Raw genomic sequence first — 20,473 nt, forward strand, 5'->3', positions numbered from 1 at the left:
TGAGATCCTTTATTGAACTCTCACATTTTTCATTATGGGCTTGCTTTGGCTTAAAGCTTTCATCTTCACGATTCAGTCTAGATGTGTTCCCCATCTTATCCATTAAGAGATTTATTTATGTGTCTCTCAATGCTTCCCTTTCTTTCATAGACTTCATTCATTCTTCTAAAGTCTAAGCTATAGTCGAGTCTTGTTCCTCTAGAGATGTTGTGTTAGTCATCATAACTGGCATGGCAAATGAACTAACAGAGTGAGGAGAGTCCCTAAGCTTGGAAGTAGGAATATTTTTTGAAAAAGAGAACTCAGAGCCATCAGGTGACTTGTTTTCTTCTTCAGCAATTGGAACTTCTTGGATTGGTTCCGAAGTTTGAGACAAAGCTGGTTAGGACAACATTTCTTTGACAAGACCAGCTACGTCTTTGCTTACCCCCTACGTAGATGAAGCTGTTTGTGACTTCTGAGATTTAGAAGTGTTGAAAATAGGTAAGGATTGGGGTATCGGTGTTGTTTGAGCATAGACCTCTGCAAGAGCTTCTGTTCTTCCCCTTGTCATGGGTCCAGCATAGGAAGTGTTAGAACTTGGTGAAGAGTTTAAATCCATTGTAGGATCAACTTCACTTGTTCCAAAAAGGGGGTTGTTGATTTGAATCTTCTTTGAAGTCATAGGACTTTGTAAAGTTGTGATTTACAAATTTATATTTTGTTGGCTTTTATTCCATGCCAAATTTGATTGTAATTATTTTCAATCTTGTGTACCCTGTATTTATTGTGGGATTTGATTATAAGGGTTGTGTGCTAGAAAAAGAGAGTGTGAAGACTCAAGCAAGTGAAGACAGAAGACTTCTCGCGGGTATCTCGTGACTAAGCTTCTCGTGACTAAGCTTCCCGCAAAGTGAAGCATGTGCCTTGCACATAACTGGAATGCGAAGAGTCTGTACAGATGGAGACAACTGTGTCTCACGAGTATCTCACGGGTAAGGCCTTCCCGCGAGACATTCTGTTCTTCCAGTCTGTACTGTCTGATACACATTTTCTGTACCCTCACTATATATACCCATATTACCCACAAATGTGAAGGAAAGCTTCTGAGAGAAAACCCTAGCTAAAACACTTGAGAGTTAGAAATTGTTATACCAACAATTCTCTACACCTTTGTTTGTGGGATTTCCTTATCTCCTACCTCTCCATTTCCATACCATTGAGAGGTCAATAGCCCAAACACTTACCACACCTTTTGAGAGTGTCCAGTAAGGTTTTGGTGCTACTCGGAAACATTAGAAGAAGCCAAGGATGGCAAATGCAACATTAAGCTTGTTGTGGGATCCGGAGAGCTAGACAAGACACGGTTCCGAGAAGGCTTGTTGGAGTAGGAGCTTGGAGGGCTTAGGTACAGAGGGTAGATTAGGCTTGGAAGGTCTCTTGCTTACCCATGTATCCCAACTGATTGTCTAGTGGATCGATTTCCGCTTGGAGGGCGGCGGAGAGGTTTTTCGCCAAGTTCTTTGATTTCCTCTTCGATAACACGTCTCGGTGTTATCTGTGTTTGCATCTATCTTCCCTACTCTTGTTTATTTCATTTTACTACTGTGTTGCTTTAATTATGAAGTAGAGTAGCTCTCTTGCTTGTATGCTTGCTTTTACACTATTCCGTACTTAGTATTAAGTTAGTGTAAAATCAACCAAGCTGTAATTTGAATTGGGGGTCTAAACAAGCTCTTGTGTTTTCACACATTTCGAGCTTTCAGACTTTAAAAGATATGACAAATTGATGAAGAAGAGATGAGAGGTAGAGATTGTCCCACTAGGCGTGCCAGAAATTTGTGAACACAAAATTTCTTAATTGTAGAAAAACAAACAATTGAAAAGTGTTCCACAAATATAATTTTGTATTAATCAAGTAGTGAGTACAATCTTTGTTTTTTTTTTTTTACTCATTTAGACCATTAGTATTGATGATGCTTAAAAGCCATACTGCTATTTTTAGCACCACCAACTACAAAATGTGGGCTGTATTGGTGGAGCCAAAGCCATAAAATTTGGCTTCTTAGCTACAGTTCACAGCCATCTTTGGCTGTGCATTGTAGCTCAAAGGTAAACTAAAATATTAATATTTTATTTACTCCTCTAATTAAATAATAATTTCCGTTCCTTTTGTCTTTTTTTTTTTTTTTTTTTTTTGACCCTTCTCTTTAAGCTTTTGTCTCTTTCTTTTATTCTGATTCTGATTTCCTTTGCCTTCTCTTAACATCATTCTGATTTCCTTTGCCTTCTCTTAACATCAACTTTCTCTCTCCTTTTTTTTTCTTTGGCCGACCTTTAGTCACCCACCAAACGAAAACCTCAAAAAATCTCTATTGTGCGGTTCCTCACCGACGACAAGGTTGTGCGATGAGAATGGAGGTGGTGGTTGTGAATAGTCCAATCAGTGGTTTGAGTTTTTGAGATCAATTTTTTTTTTCCTTTTTCTCGAATTGATTAAGCTCCGGCGACGGTGGTGGTGGCTATGCGGTGGTTTCCATGGCTATGGTTGTGATTGTTATGTGTGGGTATGATTGTGAGGGATGTTGTTTATTGTAATAGATATATTATTTTATTGTGTTGAAATCTAAAATAAAACTATTGATGCTGGGTATTTTGTAAAGTGAGATGGTATAATAGATAAAGTAATTTTTGGTGGAGCCAAATAGCTAAAATTATGGCTCCACCAATGTGGATGCTCTTACAAAAAGTTCTCCTTTGATTTTATCTTCATTGTGGTCTTGACTCGAACGCGAAATTTTCTTCAATTTGATTGGAAGATGGATTGAATGGTCTTCACAACAAATCTATGGCTTTGAGCTTATTAGAGATTTGTTGTGCTTCAAGTTCTTCAAGCCCTTCGAATGTTCTTCAAGTTCTTCAAAGATTTTTCAAGTTCTTCAAAGATTCTTGAGAAAGAATTTCTTTAGAGCTTGGGCTTCTTGAAAACTTCGTGGTGAAAATGAGAGGGGATGTCCTTTATTTATAGTGGTTTCAAAGGATAAACTCCACTTTGAATTGATATGCTTGAAAATATGTAGTAGATTCTTGATTGACCCAAATTTGTTTTAGAGATAATTATCTCTATTTATCTATTTTGATAAAGATCATATTTTGATAAAGATAATAATCAAGAAAGATAAATAATTATCTCTATTTTATTTATTTATTTTGTAAGGTTGAATTTTATTAACCATCTTGTTGGCTTTATTTCATGCCAAATTTGCTTGTATTTTAACAATTAGTAACCTTGTATTTAGATGAGAATCATGTAAGGGTAGTGAATGAGAGAGTGTGAAGAAATGCTCAAGATTGTGCAAGGATGCAGAGACTCGTGGCTATACTCGCGGGTGACTCGTGACTGGCAAGCCGCCAAAGTTGGCACACATGTGGAGCATGCAGGGGAGCTAAAGAGTCATGCCAGCTGTTGCACTACAGGAAAAAAGTCCCAGGCTGGCCAGGCCGTTAGCTCTCGGCTTGAACTCGCGACTCAGCCCAGTCGCGAGGTCAAGTCGCCAGACCACCCTGTTTGGGAAAAACTGACTTTTCACATTCCTTCTCACCCTACTATATATATACCCTTATACCCACGATATTCAAAGAGCTTCTAGAGAGAATTTTGAGAGAGAAACTTTAAAGAAAAACAAGATTGATTCATCCACAATCTTCACATAGAGACTCTTCAAATTCCTTTACTCTCTTCCTCTCCATTGTTAAATCCTTGAGAGGTACATTACCAAAACCTTTTCTCACCATACCCATATTTGTGAGAAGGTCATTTGATGTTTAGGAAGCAGTTAAGAAGGGACCAATTTCATATTGGTTGATGCTATGGTCAAGTAGCGGAATCCGGTAAGTTAAAGAAGAAATAGGTTCGGCGTAACCTCGTTGGAGTAGGAGCTTGGAGGGCTTAGGTAAATTAGGTAGATTAGGCTTGGAGGGTTTTCTACTGTTCATGTATCCCAACTACATTCTTTAGTGGATTGTTTACCGCTTGGAGGGCGGCGGAGAGGTTTTACGCCGAGAGCTTTGGTTTCCTCTTTGATAACACATCGAGTGTTGTCCTTGTGTTTGCACCTCTCTTCCCTTAATCTTTTCCATTTAATTTTTGCTGTGGATGTGATTTTATTTGATTTAGATTATTTATCAATTCTGTATTAAGTTTATGTTCATATTCTGCACATTAATTGTTTGATATTAAGCTTGAATTGGTAATTTGTAAATTGGGGGTCTAAACATTCAAGGTGTTTATACACTTTTTGAACTTTCATATTTGAATAAAGATAATTATCCATCAATTTTGAATAGAAAATTTATCTTTATTTTAATAAAGATAATTATCCATAAATTTTGAATAGGGAATTTATCTTTATCTTGTGGGCCAAATTCACATGTGGCAAATTTCGATATGCCAGTGTAATATCAATTTGAATGACACATGTCATCATTTGATTTAATTAATTTAATGACATATTAATCTAGAATTTGTCACTAAATTTTGATGTGCCATTTTATAATTGGCTTAAAATTTTGCCTCCTACACCAACCTTCCAAGAAGCCTGAAGAATGAACATTTCTCGGAAGGCTTTTAAGCAAGCCACTTGGACCAAAAGACAAAATACCAAGGAAGGAGATAGAGACGTAAAAGTAAAGAAGAAGGGAAATATCCAGGTAAAGTACCTATCACCTCTGTATTCAATGCACTGCACCAACTCAGCTAACCACATTAATGGCAGAATGACCCCTGAACAGTAACCTTACAGCTTGTAGCACATTTTACCACTTCCAACAAAACCCTGATAGGACAAGTATCCAAATGAAGATCAGTGACTGTAAAAGTGGAGGGTTGGGATGCATTTCAAATAGCTATATAAGGAAAGGGAACTCCTTCAGAAGGAGGGGCGGAGAATTGAAGAAAAATATACCTTGTGCATTTATATGCTTTGTAACTGAGACTTGAATATTGTATGAATGAGAGATCCTTGGACTAACCCAAGAAAGAATTAATATTGAAATCTTCTTATTTCTTACAGATAATTTGCTATTTTTCCATTAACTTAAAATGAATAGATAAAGGCATCCAAAGGTTGATCTCGGAAATCCGTTCTCTACAAATTAGTTGTACTGGGCAGTCACACATTAACTCTCTATCTATTTTGAGTTGGTAATTGATTTTTTCCCGTCTACAATATTGATTCTTGAATATGTAATGGGATAGTTTTCTAGAAAATGCATAGTCAAGCATTAAAGAATATAACTCCAAACAATTGTGATTGTAACACCTTCTTCTTATGTAGTTGTAAACGCATTCATAAATTGATAGGAGTTTCCTAAAGTTACATTCGTAATGGATGGAATTGCCTTCTTAAATGCTTGGAGTTGCCTTCTGAAGGATTTTCTCAATCCATTCGGCTTGTTACTCCTATAAATACATCATCTAATTACGTATGAAAATACACGTATTCAAGAGTTGATAGTAAGGTGTGGATGATCACATAAAAAAGAAACTAATATATTTTCTCATCATCATATGTATATATACCTTGTCTTACTATTTTCTTAAATTTTATAAACATTATCAACATGAGTCTCTAGTCAATTTTTAAAAGAAAGTTGTGCTCTAGTTGTTCTTTAAAACTATTTAGGATCACTCTCAATTCATTGTAAGTCTCTTTCTAAGAATTTGAAACCTCACCATCTAATTTGTTGATGATCTTGTTAGGACAAAGTTTAACTATAAAATTGGTTGTAGCCTAAGGCTACAACTTTTTAAAAAAAAGTTATTTTGAAAATCTAATTGTTAGATTGCATGTTTTTTACAGTCTTAATACACATGTCAAATTTTGTGTCAATCGGATATTATTTACCATATGATTTATAAGCTTATATTTTATGCATAATTTTAAACTACAAAAACATGCAATTTAAACAATTTATTGATGACATAGTTATTGATCTTTAATTTTTTAGAAATTTTGCAAGCACAGAGGATATTAAGAAAAAAAATGTAATCTAACGGTGTATTTGTCAAACTTCACCTCCAATTTTTGTAAATAAACTTTGTCCATCATGTTAATGCATGGTTATGTTTTTCAGTATTTACAAAATAAATTGAAAAATTCTATTTGGATATGGTTTTGGTTACAGTGAATTGAGAATGTCTCTGAATGGTTTTGATGAAGAACAAGGGCACAGTTTTCTTTTAGAAATTGGTTAGAGGTTTGTGCGGATAACGTTCTATAAAAAAAAAAAGAAAGAAAAAAAAGAAAAAAAGCAAGACAAGGTAAAGATAAAGATAAATGAAGATAAGAAAATATATTAAATAATTAATTAATTTTTTTATTATATAAAAACTAGGCGTAAATGCACTTTTAGTTCCTATATTTTGTACTTTTTTCCATTTTGGTCCCTACATTTTATTTTTACCACTTTTAATCCCTAAACCAATTAACGCGCGACATTAAAATCCTTACCGTCGGCTAACTAATGGGAAAAGCTGAGGTGACAAACAGAACACTCTATTAACTGACGTAGTGATTAAAATATTATTTGGTATTTTTTTATGTCACGTCAACATTTAAATTTTTTATAAAAAACCATGTTAGACAATTTAAACCAAAAAAGAAAATAAATTAAAAAACAATTTTTTTTTTTTTTTAATTTTTACTTTCATTATTTTTTCGTAAGAACTGAAGTTGTTCTTCATGTTCTTCCCCATAATCAATCTCTAGCAAAGGACCAAACCCCAAACCCATATCTCAACCAAACCCCAAACTCATATCTCTAGCAAAACAAACCTTAGCCTTCAAACCCATAAATTTTTTTGGCAAACAAACACAGAAAAAACAAAAAAAAACCCCAAATCACCACCACCGAATCAAAGAACATGAACATGAAATCCAAGCAAAAGAATAAAAACCCAACAACTAGTAAAGCAACACCATCGAATCAAATCTCCCAAAATTTCCCAACAACCACCAAAGCCTTAACATTAAATCTACAAAAATTCTAAGCTAAAAACTTCCAAATCAACCTTAAAGAGAGGAAAAGAGAGACAGTGAGGTAGAAAGAGGTGTGAGAACCACTGAGCTCGGCTTTACAACCATTGATCTGGGCTCCAGTACTAAATTGGTGACAAGGGTTTTGTACAATGGAGCCATAACTACACAGAAACAAAACTATTGAATCGGCGACTATGGTGAGTTATCGTCAAATTTGTCGGTGGCAAAGACCTCATCTTTGTGACGGACCTTCTCGATGGGTTCGATGGGTTTTCTTTCTTTGACAGCAACAGTGACCTCATCATTGAGTCTTGAATGAGTTCAATGGCGGCAGAGATGAGATTTTGAGATTAGAGAGAGTTTGGGTCTAAGAGAGATTCCGTCGAGGGTGAAGAGAGAGAGAGAGAGAGAATTAGAGATAGGGAAAATTTAGAGATGTTTCAAAATCTGATGACTGATGAGGTTAGAGAAAAAGAAAAAAGAATTAAGGTTAAAGAAAAGGAAAAAGAATTAAAAAGATAATGATTTTTTTTAAGAAATAATTTTAATTAAATTAGATTTAAGGTTTTTTTTTTTAAATTTAATTTCTTTTTTTTATTATAAATTTTCTGATGTGGCTTTAAAAAAAAAATTTAAAATGTTGACGTGGCATATAAATATGCCAAATAATGTTTTAATTGTCACATCAGTGCTACGTCAGTTAATAGGGTTTTTTGTCTGCCACCCCAGCTTTTTTCGTTAATTGACTGACAGTAAGGACTTAAATGTCACGCATTAATTGATTTAGGAACTAAAAATGATAAAAATAAAATGTAGGGACCTAAATAAAAAAAAAAAAAAGTACAAAATATAAACTAAAAGTACACCTAAAAACTATAGTATAGTATGAACTCTTTGGATGCATGTGTGGTGAAGAACGTGTTGTGTTGTGTTGTGCTGTACGTCTCCAGTTCCATCCACCACGTTACAATGAATGAGTTTATGGACGAGTTGAATCCATCAATGAGCAGCATAGGCGTTTCTAATAAGTGCTGAGTTTATTTATTTATTTTATTTGACATCACTACATAATGAGCAAAAACCAGAGAATGATGTTAGATTAAAGTGATTGTTGTTCATCCATTTCCAACACCAACGCAGATTTTTCTTTCGTTTATCTCAAATCTCAATTGCTTTATCCTATCCGTTGTGGGTCTTATTAGCTTTCTGGGTCTAGCTAATACTACTTGGAAAAAAAAAAAATTTAAGATATTTTCTCAGCAACCATATTGATATTGGATGATTACAAAGCATTATCAGAATATGGTGTTGGATTGGTTTCAGTCTCAGAGGTTTAAAAAATGAGATGGACTTGTCTGAACACTAGGTCCTTTAGCTCTACTACATTTTTCAAACAAACCCATTTGTTCTCCCTGCTTTCCTTAACCATAAACACCACTAAGTTTGAGTTTCATGGTATTCAATCCTACTGCTACCACTCAACAAATAAGTCAGCAATTGGGTTACTTCATGCTAAGGCTGTTAAGAGTGGTTCTTTTCAAAATTTGAGTGTGGTTAATTATATTCTGAGCCTGTCTGTGAAATCTCAATATTTGGATTATGCACAAAAGGCGTTTGATGAAATTCCTGACAGAGATGTCCGGACGTGGACGATTCTCATGTCTGGATATGCTCGAATTGGGGCTTCTCGAATGGTGTTGGACCTCTTTAGAGGGATGCAAATTGAGGGTGTTCTTCCTAATCAATATACATTGTCAAGTGTTTTAAAGTGTTGTTCCAGTGTAAGTGATCTACGAACAGGTAAGGGAATTCATGGGTGGATATTGAGAAATGGGATTAATTTGGATGTTGTATTGGAGAACTCTATTCTTGACGTTTATGTGAAGTGCGGGGCCTTTGATTATGCAAAGAAATTATTTGAATTGATGGTTGAGAAAGATGCCGTGTCATGGAATATAATGGTTGGTGCATATCTGCATATGGGAGATATGGAGAAGTCTCTTAATATGTTCAGGAGTTTGCCCTACAAAGAAGTTTCAAGTTGGAATACGATCATAGATGGGCTAATGCAAAATGGGTATGAAAGAACTGGACTGGAACTACTATATGAGATGGTGAAAAATGGACCTGCTTTCAATAAAGTTACTTTTTCCATAGCATTGGTTTTGGTTTCTTCTTTATACATCATGGAGTTTGGGAGACAAATACATGGCCGTATTCTGAGGATTGGTTTACAAAAAGATGGGTTTGTGAGGACATCACTTATAGATATGTATTGCAAGTGTGGGAAAATGGAAAAAGCATCAATGATCTTCAGAAAAATGCCTCTGAATGGTGTGAGAAATCAAAACTCCAAGATTACTTTCGATGAATCAATGACAGAAATTGTTTCATGGAGTTCAATGGTTTCTGGATATGTTCGGAACGGGGAGTATGAAGAGGCTATGAAATTGTTTATCTCTATGGTCTGGGAACAAGTTGAGGTGGACAAATTTACTACTACAAGCATTGTTTCTGCATGTGCTAATGCTGGAAATTTGGAACTTGGTCGCCAGATCCATGCATATGTTCTGAAAGTTGGGCACACAATGGATGTTCACCTTAGTTCCTCGTTAATTGACATGTATGCTAAATGTGGATGCTGGGATGATGCTTGGACAACTTTCAAGCAAACTGCTAATCTGAATGTTGTGTTGTGGACTTCAATGATAACTGGCTGTGCTTTACATGGGCAGGGGAGGCAAGCTGTTTGTCTTTTTGAGCAAATGATGCGTGAGGGAATTAAACCAAATGAGGTTACTTTTGTAGGGGTTTTAACTGCATGTAGCCATGCAGGGTTGCTTGAAGAAGGCTGCAAGTATTTCAGGTTGATGAAGGAATTTTATGGCATTAAACCTGGATTTGAGCACTTCACTTGTATGGTTGATCTTTATGGTCGAGCTGGTCACTTGGATAAGGCAAAGGATTTTATTCATGAAAATGGTATCTCTCACTTGAGTGGAGTCTGGAGATCATTTCTATCTTCTTGTAGACTTCACAAAAATATTGAGATGGGAAAGTGGGTTTCTGAAACACTTCTTCAGCTTGAACCATTAGATGCAGGAACTTATATTTTGTTATCAAACATGTGCGCTACCACTGATAGCTGGGAAGAGGCAGCTAAAGTGAGGAGCTTGATGCAAAAGAGAAGGGTTAACAAAATCCCTGGTCAATCTTGGATCCAACTGAAGAATCAAGTCCACACTTTTGTCATGGGAGATAGGTCGCACCCACAAGACAAAGAGATATATTTGTACTTAGATGAGCTGATTGGAACATTGAAGGGAATTGGGTACTCATCTGATGTGAAACTGGTGACACAGGATGTAGAAGAAGAACAAAGGGAAGTGCTTCTTGGGTATCACAGTGAAAAACTTGCAATTGTTTATGGCATCATTAGCACAACTTCTGAGATACCAATTCGGATAATGAAGAACCTTCGGGTTTGTACTGACTGTCATAGTTTTATCAAATATACATCTCAGCTTTTGCATAGAGAAATAATCGTGAGAGATATTCATCGATTCCATCATTTTAAGCATGGTCAGTGCTCTTGTGGAGATTTCTGGTGAGCAAAGCCTGAGGATCTCCTGCATCTAATCTTGCAAAGTCATAAATCATTCTAGTGACAGTCTGCGGTCACCATAATTGGGAAGCACTTCACATCGTATTTTATTTAAACCCTGTGATGGAGCTAGATAGAAATTCAATCGAGAAAGAATGTAGCTCACATTTGATAATTCTAGAAGACAAGCTTCCTATTCCTCTCTTTTCATCATGAAAATGCAGGTAAATTTCAAAATTTGAATACAATAAAGTTTTGTTTTTAGTTTGTATTTTGTACTACTATTTGATTTTGATATTTTATATTAAAAAGAACTTATCACAGGTATTTATTTTTTGATTGGTAAGTTATAAATGCACCCATAGGGATGGCACAAAGCAGGATGGGACTGGGGATCCCGTTCCCCACCCCTTCCATGTCGAGTAAAATCATCCCCGTCCTTGCCCAATAAATCCATCCCCACCATCCCCATCCCATCATATATGTAATTATTTTTATATGAAGTAATATTAAAAATCTTATATGTTTATATATAAAAAATGACGCACGAAGCATAGGGAATTTGCTTCTTTCCATAGACAATTGAAAAAAAATACTAATTTTTACATGATATACTTGGAATCTTATTCTTAACTTTCTTATGACACAAATTTTCAGTTTTTATACGCCAAAAACTAATTTTGAGGCATATTCTGTGTTTTGCCTTTCTGTTTTGTTGTTGTATACATGTAAGAAGGATTAACATATCTTTTCCTTTCTTTCCTTTCCTTTCCCTTTTTTTTTTTTTTTTTGACAAGTGATAATGAATCAAATAGTTTCAGATAAGGGTGCTTAATTCATGTAGAAGGGAGGTATTCAAAAGAAGCCCCCGAAAAGTAAATAAAAGCATTACTGTCCAGGAATCCATAGCAAGTACAACAGTTATCAAATCACTGAAAGCTCCACTCCCTTGAACCACTTTCGAAGCAAATCTAATCCTTGTACTTCCAAACCTCTCTTGTCAGTGAGCTGTAAAATCTACCTTTGAATTAGGCATTGCCCAGGGTTTCTCACACCAAATAAGCCACGAACTCCAGTAATCCATCAATTCAAGCACCAAATAAGTAATTACGTTGCTCTTCCAAAAAGTCATTACCTCCCTCTGCAGCAAGGTGTCATCTCTGCCACTAGTTAGGGATTACTTGGTACACCATGCATAACAAGAGCACCAGATACCAGATACCCTTTGCAAGTTAGTGGACACTTTAGGAGGTAATGTTGCTGTCTTCCTGTTCCTCTTGCATGTTTACCAACTTATAGTATACTACTTCTCTAGCCAAGTTCTCTTAATTCTTCATTGTTCGTTGGCAAGAGAGCTTGGTTATTTGTGTTCTCTTTTTTTGGAGTTACACGGGCGATACCAAAGATGATGTTAGTTGAGTTGCTCGCATGTTGGCAAGGAAAGTTTGGTCATGATAAGAGCATTGAAAGGGTAGAGCATTCTTAGATTTCAGTTAAGTCTTTGCTCTTGAGATTATTGCATGATTAGATGAATGCTTTAAGCAGTGTCCATTCTTTTACGTATTACATTTTTTTTTTATTTTTATTTATTTTTTTTATTTTTTATTTTTATACTTTTCACCATTAGATTGTAACAACCCCCACAACCCCCCCCCCCCCCCACCCCTTGCGGTGCACTCGTTCATTCTCCTCTTATTGAGATTTTTATTCTTTACCTTTCAAACAAAAAAAAGGATACCAGGGAGACACCAGCTTGCCATATGCTTTTCTGAGGAAAAGACACTGCCTCTAACACTAAAACTTATGTGGGTAGTCCCCATTTCTAAAGTCTCAATTGTGCAATGCTTGTACAAACTTCAGACTTGAAAGACCTCCATCTCCCAGTGCCCCATCTAACAGGCCACCATGGCCCCTTCATTCAAAGCTCTTCTGAACAAATCCTAAAATAAAGTTTTCAAAAGTTCTTTCACTGACATTTTGACTACCCATGCCCATTTTTGAAGTGGACATTATAAACAAATGCATTCTGACCTTTCTTGTTTCCTTGATTCTTTTTATTTATTTTTCTTTATTCAGGCTTTTAAGCATTCCAGTTCAAACAAGAAAGAAGTTTGGTTTATTAAGATTCCAATTTAGATAATTTTGAGGGGTTCTCTTTGTATTCCTTTAACTTTGTAAATATACTTCTATTTCTTGATTTATAACGTAATTCAGAAACTTCTGAACTGGAAAGAAAAAAAAAATCAATATAATTCAGAAAAGGAAAAAAGAAAAAGAGAATTGGACTATTTGATGGATTTAGTTAGGGTTAATAACTATTGAGTCATCAGCTAGTTTTTAAAACTGAATGTAGAATATTTCCTAGTATTCCTGTAGTGAAAGAACTGATACATGTTTCTGAGGGATTAATGCAAAGAAATCTAATTTTGTGATTCGGATTTAAGTCTTGGTAAATACTGAATGGATTTGCTTTCTTTATCAGCAAGTTAAAATCTTGACATGACATAAGCATACAACTATAAGGAATGAACATGCCTGCAATGTTGTAATGGTGACAAGGTTAGGGGAGAGTAGCACATTCTACCATACACATGTATGCGGGAACACATGCATGCGCACACACACACACACATAGAGAGAGAGAGAGAGAGAGAGAGAGAGCAAAAAAGGTTGTATTCAATGCACAATACTCCTAAGATTGTATTCAAACTATTATAAGGTTCAAAATTTATTGTTGCTAATTGGATCTTTCTTCTTATTGCTTTAGTATTACATGGTTTCGGAAATACTGTTGACCGTGTATTCAATTCTTTTAGCGTACGTTTAGCTTAAAGTTCATCTGGTGTGAATATATTCATCTTGTTATTTATTGGGTATTTTCATTACAAATTATAAAATTAAAAATTTATGGAAAGCAACTGTTCCAGTCAAAATTGTCTCTGCAAATAACAATATATATATACACACACACTCTCTGCTGCGCACATTCTTGAAATTGTTTTTGATAATCACATATCTCAATTCTTGTTTGGCCATTAAATTTGGATTATAACTGTTGTTCTAATAACCTCAAAACTGTCCTGATACAGATCAGTAGTCCCTGACTGATAATGAGAGAAAGTCAATATTGAAGAGGAAGAAGAAGAGCGACAAAAAAAAAAAAAAGACAGCCTACTTGATATCTCTCGTGCTCTGGATTTACTGTGATTGTGATTATCAAAATACCATATGAGGTGAGTAATTTAAATGTAAAAGGTTATACTCTTGAAAGGTGAATGGTTTAGAACTGCAGATTTAGTGTCGCTGCCTTGAGGTTGAGGTAGCTTTGTTGGGAAGACAGGATCCCCATTATTGATCCAGTGAGAAGTATTAAACTGTATGACGCAAAATTAGACAGTTTCTATTCTTCTCTAAATCTCTGTTTTGAGTCTTGCATTTTGTTAGAGCTAACTACTAGAGATGAGATGTGTTACCGAATGTCTAACATGTTACCGAATCCACTGTTGAATCATGTATTCTCCTCATGCCTCTCAGGTTTTTCAAATGTTAGAAAAATTGGACTTTTAATAAAAATGTTCAACACTTTGGTTCTGTTATTTTCTAAAATAAACTTAAATCTTGAGTTTAAAAATTGGATGCTAAATGATGTTCGATTAATGTGGAATCCAATATATGTGATAAGCATGAGAAGAGCACGTTGATCCATTAAAAAAATATAATAAGCAGTGAAACATTACCTAAATATTGCATCAGGTGTAACTTAAGGCTCCTAAGAAAAAGAAAGTTTACTGCTTTTTGTTTCGTCTCTATTAAATTTGTATACTGTTGAAACTTTAAGAAGAAAAAAAAGGTCTCTGTCATTTCTTCTAGCTACTTTAGCATTACTTAATAAATTCGTGTTTCGTTTCTGTAAAGTTTTTTACCTCCTATAACATTAAAAATTCATTTTTAAAAAAAGTTTATGTTGGAGCTCTGAGAAGAGAATGACATATCACAACCTATAAGCTATGTCTGATGTTGTTTCGTTTGTCCAAAACAGATTAGAAAAATCAAAAAGAAGTTCTGAACAGTATCCGGCAGTTGAAATGGAATTCTTTTTGTATATATAGTGTTGGTGGAAGCTGTTGGAGTAGTCTTGTCAATGAATTCTGTGTCTTTTTTTTTTGGTAAATAAATTTTGTGTCTTTCTACATTAATAATGTCTTTTCCGTTTGTTTCTACACCTTATTTGGATACAATTTGTATGTAGCTTGATTTCTATGAATTATGAATTGATTTGGCCCCCATAAATATAATGATGTCGGTTACCAAGTATCGGTATTGATATAAAAATTTAGAGTTTAGCGGGAAGATTTTTAAGTTCAAAAGTTGTCTAGAAAATAATAAAATCACCCTTTCTTTTGGGTTAAAATTCTTGATTGGTATTTCCCTAAAATTCACACTATTATTTACAGTAAGGTTCTCCCCACTAACTTTAATTTAAATCAGGGTACATAAATTTTTATTAACAGAGCAGATGAATTTCCTTTTTCATCTTTTTATTTTATTTTTTTTAAAATTTATTTATTGGGTGGTGGTTGGTTGTGTATTTTTTCACCCTCTGAAAGCATGGCCTTGTTTGCTTCATAAGAAATTACTGAAAAAATATTTTCATTCTATAAGGTCCCAATAGTAGTAGCTTCTGTAGTGTTTCTTAAAGATATCACATTGGGGAGAAGGCTTTTCAAGAATCTTTTCCCTCAATCTTCCTAAATTTGCTGCTTTTGATTGCAAATTGCAACTTCTAGATGACTTGTCCTGTGATTTTAAATAAAAGGTCTGTCCTCTAAATCTTGGGTACCCTTCTTTAAATTTAAATTCATCTTCTTTGTTATCATCAACAGGTTAAATAATAAATATCCTCTTATTTAACAAAAGTACAAAGTTACATATAAAACCAGTTCTAATATGATTAGAAACAAACTTGGCATAGCTCTCCCGGCCCCAACTTAGAAATTGATACTTCCTTTACAATGAAGATAAATACTATCAGTCGTATCAGGTTTCAATTCCATGGCCCATTGGTAGGTTTGGTAACCATTTCAGTTTTGTAAACGGGTTTCTACGTACAGTATTTTAACTAATACTAGTAAAAATTGTTTGATTTGATTTTAATAACATATGATGATTTGAGTTTTGGAGATTTTACTCAAATAAAAATATATTATGGATTTGAAATGACTTATTACAGTTAATTATTTTAAATCCACATGTTAATAAAGCTCAAATACGTTGATATATTTCATCAATAGAAACAAAAATTGCTATTTCATACTTAATTCAAGTCATTTAACCTAAAATATGAAATCCAAATCATTCTCTTTAAATTTCTCCATAAAAAAATGAGTGATTCTTTATCCACACGAATAATAATCAAGTTAAGTCAAATGGTTGGCTGCTCAAATTTGGCTTATAGAAATGAATGAACTTCAAATTCTGATGGAGTTAAAGCCTATTTACATCACAAATGAGTTAAGATTTACCTGAATCATTATCAAGACAATTCCTAGGCTCATACCATTGAGAAGTTTCTTTAACAAAAAGTATATGAGCCCATAAGAGCTTAACTACAATAGTAAGTGAATCGAAATAAGGACTAGCTGGTGTTCTACTCAAACCTGCACCATAAATATAATTAACAAGATAAAAATAAGATTTAATTTGGCTTGTTTTTCATTCAATGAAATCCAAAAAGTGAGCTGGTTAATCTAACAACCCAGGTACATACGGTAGTTACCCTTAAATAGTCAAATTCTAGCTAGGCCTGATCCTAGTTGTTAGTTCCCTCAGGCAGGTAAACTCACTCTTCCCTCAACAAATCTATTTTTCTATTCTTTGAATCAATCATGCCCTCCTTTAGTTTCAAGAAATATCCCCATTTGGTCTCCATCGCCAAGAGTAGCACCAACGATTACTTGGGATGCACAACTAGTTAGAGTCCAAATTAAGTAAGCAAGAAATATAGGGAAATGCAAAACGAAAGAATACATATATTAGACATATACGAATGTGAAAAAAATGACTTTTTAATTCATCCATCATATAAAGAAAAAGAAAGAAAGGGAAAAAAATGTTGTGGCTTATTTTATAAGAGAGGTAAGTGGAGGAAAGCCCACTATTGAGACTTGAACAGGAAAGCTACTTCGAAGACTTTTATTCTTCAAGAGTGGTAAGTGAAAGGAGCCCACAATTGAGACTCGGACAAAAAAAGTTCCCACTAGAGAGAGAGAGAGAGAGAGAGAGAGAGAGAGAGAGAGAGTAGGTTAATCTATGTAAATCAACTAACTTTTGGCGATTGTACCTCCAAATTTATATGTACGTGGGTTGGAATTGTTATTAGGTTAGACTTCACAATTGAGACAAATATTAATTTACTACACGTCCAAACATACCCATCAAAGAGAGATTTCAATTTGGAAACATATTTAGATCTCTCTATCTCTCTCTACCAAACAGGTTAACATGTAGCTTGGCTTTTTCATACGTAAAATTATTGTACCTTGATAGCAAAGCCAAAGCCTAGCTACCACTATAACAAACCTAGTGTCCTTCCAACTTTTGCATTTCCTCATCTACCAATATTTTTATTTCTTCTTATAATTCCTCCCTGGTTGTTGATGAAGAAATGAGAGATAGAATGGAAAGGCTCGTTGTTCTTCCTTTCTCTGTTGGTTGCATTTCTGAATCTAGTGTTGCTGTAGCTGTTCAGCGGCCTAGAAGATCGAAATCAGACGCAACCCCATCAGCAATAAGTATCTCTCTCTCTCTCTCATCCACACATAGATACAAACGCAGTTACTCTTTTCTTATTCCAATGGCTTATTTGATTTTGTGTTGATTTTTGTGAAGGAAGTAAAGAAGAAGATGATTTAGAAAGCTTGTCAGGTGATAGCATGAAGAGCTCATTCAGGTTCCTGGTTAGTCCAAAGCCTAATATAACAACTGGGTTTCACAAACTGTTCAAGGGTTTCAAGAATTTCTCTCAATTATTTGGTATGTCATGGCTGAATTAGATGTCACCATTTTCCTTTAGGTTGAGATTTTTTTATTGTTGATCTACCCTCATACATATAGAATTAGGTTAAGTTATGTAACTCTTTTTTAATATTTTGCTCCTCAATATTAAATTTTTATCAAATTATAGTATTATACTTTCTTTATATTTTTAACATGTACCTTAAATTTCATATTAATAAGATATAACTTACTATCTAATGACCATAAGTTATTTTGTGTGTATACTTTTAAAATACAAAGAAGTTAATATTTAAAAATCTTACCAACGGAATAGTTTTGAACACTACTTAATTTGATACAATTCAAGTTAACAAGAGCTACATAATTTAGATCATATCTTCTTTTAGTTATCACATGCACATTAAATTTCATATAAATCTACTATTTTTTATTATCTAATTCTTAAATTATTTTTTATTAAAAATTTAAAATATAAAAACTTCAAATTCAAAAATTTTATTGACGAAATAGTTTTGAATTCTAATTATTTTGATATTTTCCGAGGATAAAGGGTGTAAATTAATATAAAATATAATTCAATGAGAATTTGTTAACCAAAGTTCCACAATGTATAACATGAATTAGCAAAAAAATTAAAAAAAGAGTATAACATGCAAAAACATGTTAGTTCGATCTAAATAGTTAGAAAATAATAACTACCGAAGTACTGCTTGATATGACAACAAGAGCACCAAGAAATCCGCCATAATTTAATATAAACCTCAAACTAACTTGCTAACCACTAACATCCAAATCGGTGGGCCATTAGTCCCTTAAATAAGTGGATTGTCCATTATCGTATTAATTACTAGAAATTTTATTATATAATATTTATAAATTAATGTGTCACAAATTAATAATTACTATATTAATTTGTAAAAAGTCATATAATAAGATTGATAGATTGATAGTATCTTTAATATTTTCGAGCATGCTATAAATATTCATGCTGCCTTGGTATTAGGAAACTAAAGACATGAATGGCAAAGGGGCTTTTAATGAGTGTATGAATATATATTTTTTAATTTAATCCCTATGAATATGATGGTACTATGTTATTTTTCCTTTTTTTTTTTTTAAGGTATCTTTGATGAATTTGATGCTTACTCTTGTGACTATGATGTAATTGTTGGTCATTTGGATTAATGTGATAGTTCTTTCTTTTTCCCTTTTTCTCATTGATTCATTCATTCCATTGATTTGTGTTTAGCCTACAAGGAAGACTTAGATGAAATGGAGATGGACATGGAAATAGGGTGTCCAACAGATGTGAAGCATGTGACACACATAGGATGGGATGCTGCTGCGACTCCCAACCCCATAATGGGATGGGATAATCTCATTTCTCCTGATTTGATGTCTCTCCCTTCTGTTTCTTTGGAGCAATTTGAGCTTTCCAGTGCTAGACAAGCTGATGCACCTCTTATTAATGGTTGAACATAAATTAGTTAATGTGGTTATGATGTAACGGTACTATATATTAAGTGATATTAATGTTGATAGAAATTATAGGTATGTATTTAAATGTCTAGACTTTACATGTTACCTACCCAAAAAAAAAAAAAAAAAAAAAAAAAAAAAAAATTTAAAAATTCTTCCCTCCTTTTGTCATGTACTATTAAGTTCTCCTTGGTGATTGTATGAAACTATACTCTTATATCCCATCAAAAAAAAAAAAAAAAAAAAAAAAACTATACTGTTGTAATGACAGTTTCTGTAATTATGTGGCATCTCAGATATAAATACTTGGCATTTGGCTATTATTAAGTTTTGTAAATTGGACCTAGTTTGTTGGTGATCTACCTTTTCTGTAATATTGTTACTTTTATTTTTTCCCTCATGAAAATGATAGCTTTCTTTAATATATATGTTGATGCTAGCTTTCTTTAATATTTGGGATATGTTTTGAAGAGCAGAAAATTTACACTTTTCAGGGTGGAAAATTGATTAGGGAGTCTCGTCCCATTAAGGTGGAGGTTCCCCAAATCCCAGATCTATATATGATATTGAAATGTTTCCCATATTTTTATGAAATTAATTGCATATTGAGTGGAAAGGCGATTGGTCATTAATGAGAATTTGAATTCGAAATGGGGAGATATCACTATCTAAAGCTTTCTTACTTATCCCCTATTAAAAAAGAAAAAGAAAAGAGCTAGGTCTTTGCGGCTAGCTTATCATTTTATAGCATTGTTTGTTACATGATTTTAAAAATCGATATGGTCAAAGAAGCAATTTGGTTCCAGTTCTTGATTTTTGATTGGTTTTTATCAAATTAGATTGATGCCTGGTTCCCGGTTGAACTGACTGGTCCAACTTGATTTTTAAAACCATGGTTTATTACACACTTGTTATTTTACACAGTTTTACACATCCTAAAAAGTAACTAAAATCATGACTTGAAGTACAATGCTGTTAAGATTTATGCCACCGACAAGTGGTTTCCTCGTGGGAAGTACGACTCAACCTAGAGTGGACCAGGCGGAGGGAAAATGGAGTTGCCACTTGATTTAAGTCCAGAAACTAAATTGGGTCTTTTGACCAACTTACTTACATGCATAGGTTTGCATACTAGATTATGAGTCCAAAGTTTAGGTACAACTTGGGAAAGTGATAGGCACCCAAGACCACTCGGCTTGTGGACCAGCCTCAATCATGTGTTGTTAGACCATATTTAATTAAAGAGTTTATTAAGAGAACCCTAATATTTAACCTAAACATACATCATGCACTTAATTAAAGATCACAATCAACATGCTAAAGATCACACAAAACATAAAAGGAAACAAATTGA

General features: G+C 34.0%; 2 protein-coding genes across 4 annotated transcripts; both read left to right on the forward strand.

Annotated features, from left to right (window-relative positions):
- Window positions 1–7,918: 7,918 nt before the first annotated feature.
- LOC115991463 (pentatricopeptide repeat-containing protein At4g21065-like) lies at window positions 7,919–14,750 on the forward strand. Of its 3 annotated transcripts, none has more exons than XM_031115170.1 (3): window positions 7,919–10,847; window positions 13,713–13,856; window positions 14,663–14,750. In XM_031115170.1, the coding sequence occupies exon 1, from the start codon at window positions 8,360–8,362 to the stop codon at window positions 10,628–10,630; it is 2,271 nt and encodes a 756-aa protein (XP_030971030.1). In that variant the 5' UTR covers window positions 7,919–8,359; the 3' UTR covers window positions 10,631–10,847; window positions 13,713–13,856; window positions 14,663–14,750. The 3 variants fall into 3 exon arrangements, with proteins under 3 accessions (XP_030971030.1, XP_030971041.1, XP_030971024.1); XM_031115181.1 differs by lacking the exon at window positions 14,663–14,750 and adding an exon at window positions 11,439–11,874 and having other exon boundaries at window positions 13,713–14,054; XM_031115164.1 differs by lacking the exon at window positions 14,663–14,750 and having other exon boundaries at window positions 13,713–14,054.
- Window positions 14,751–17,082: 2,332 nt separating this feature from the next.
- Window positions 17,083–19,370, forward strand: LOC115958465 (CRIB domain-containing protein RIC4). Its single transcript, XM_031076909.1, has 3 exons — window positions 17,083–17,414; window positions 17,512–17,655; window positions 18,890–19,370. The coding sequence occupies exons 1-3, from the start codon at window positions 17,288–17,290 to the stop codon at window positions 19,114–19,116; spliced, it is 498 nt and encodes a 165-aa protein (XP_030932769.1). The 5' UTR covers window positions 17,083–17,287; the 3' UTR covers window positions 19,117–19,370.
- Window positions 19,371–20,473: the final 1,103 nt, after the last annotated feature.

This window comes from Quercus lobata, chromosome 1 (assembly GCF_001633185.2).
Source record: "Quercus lobata isolate SW786 chromosome 1, ValleyOak3.0 Primary Assembly, whole genome shotgun sequence".
Classification (NCBI taxonomy): Eukaryota; Viridiplantae; Streptophyta; class Magnoliopsida; order Fagales; family Fagaceae; genus Quercus; species Quercus lobata.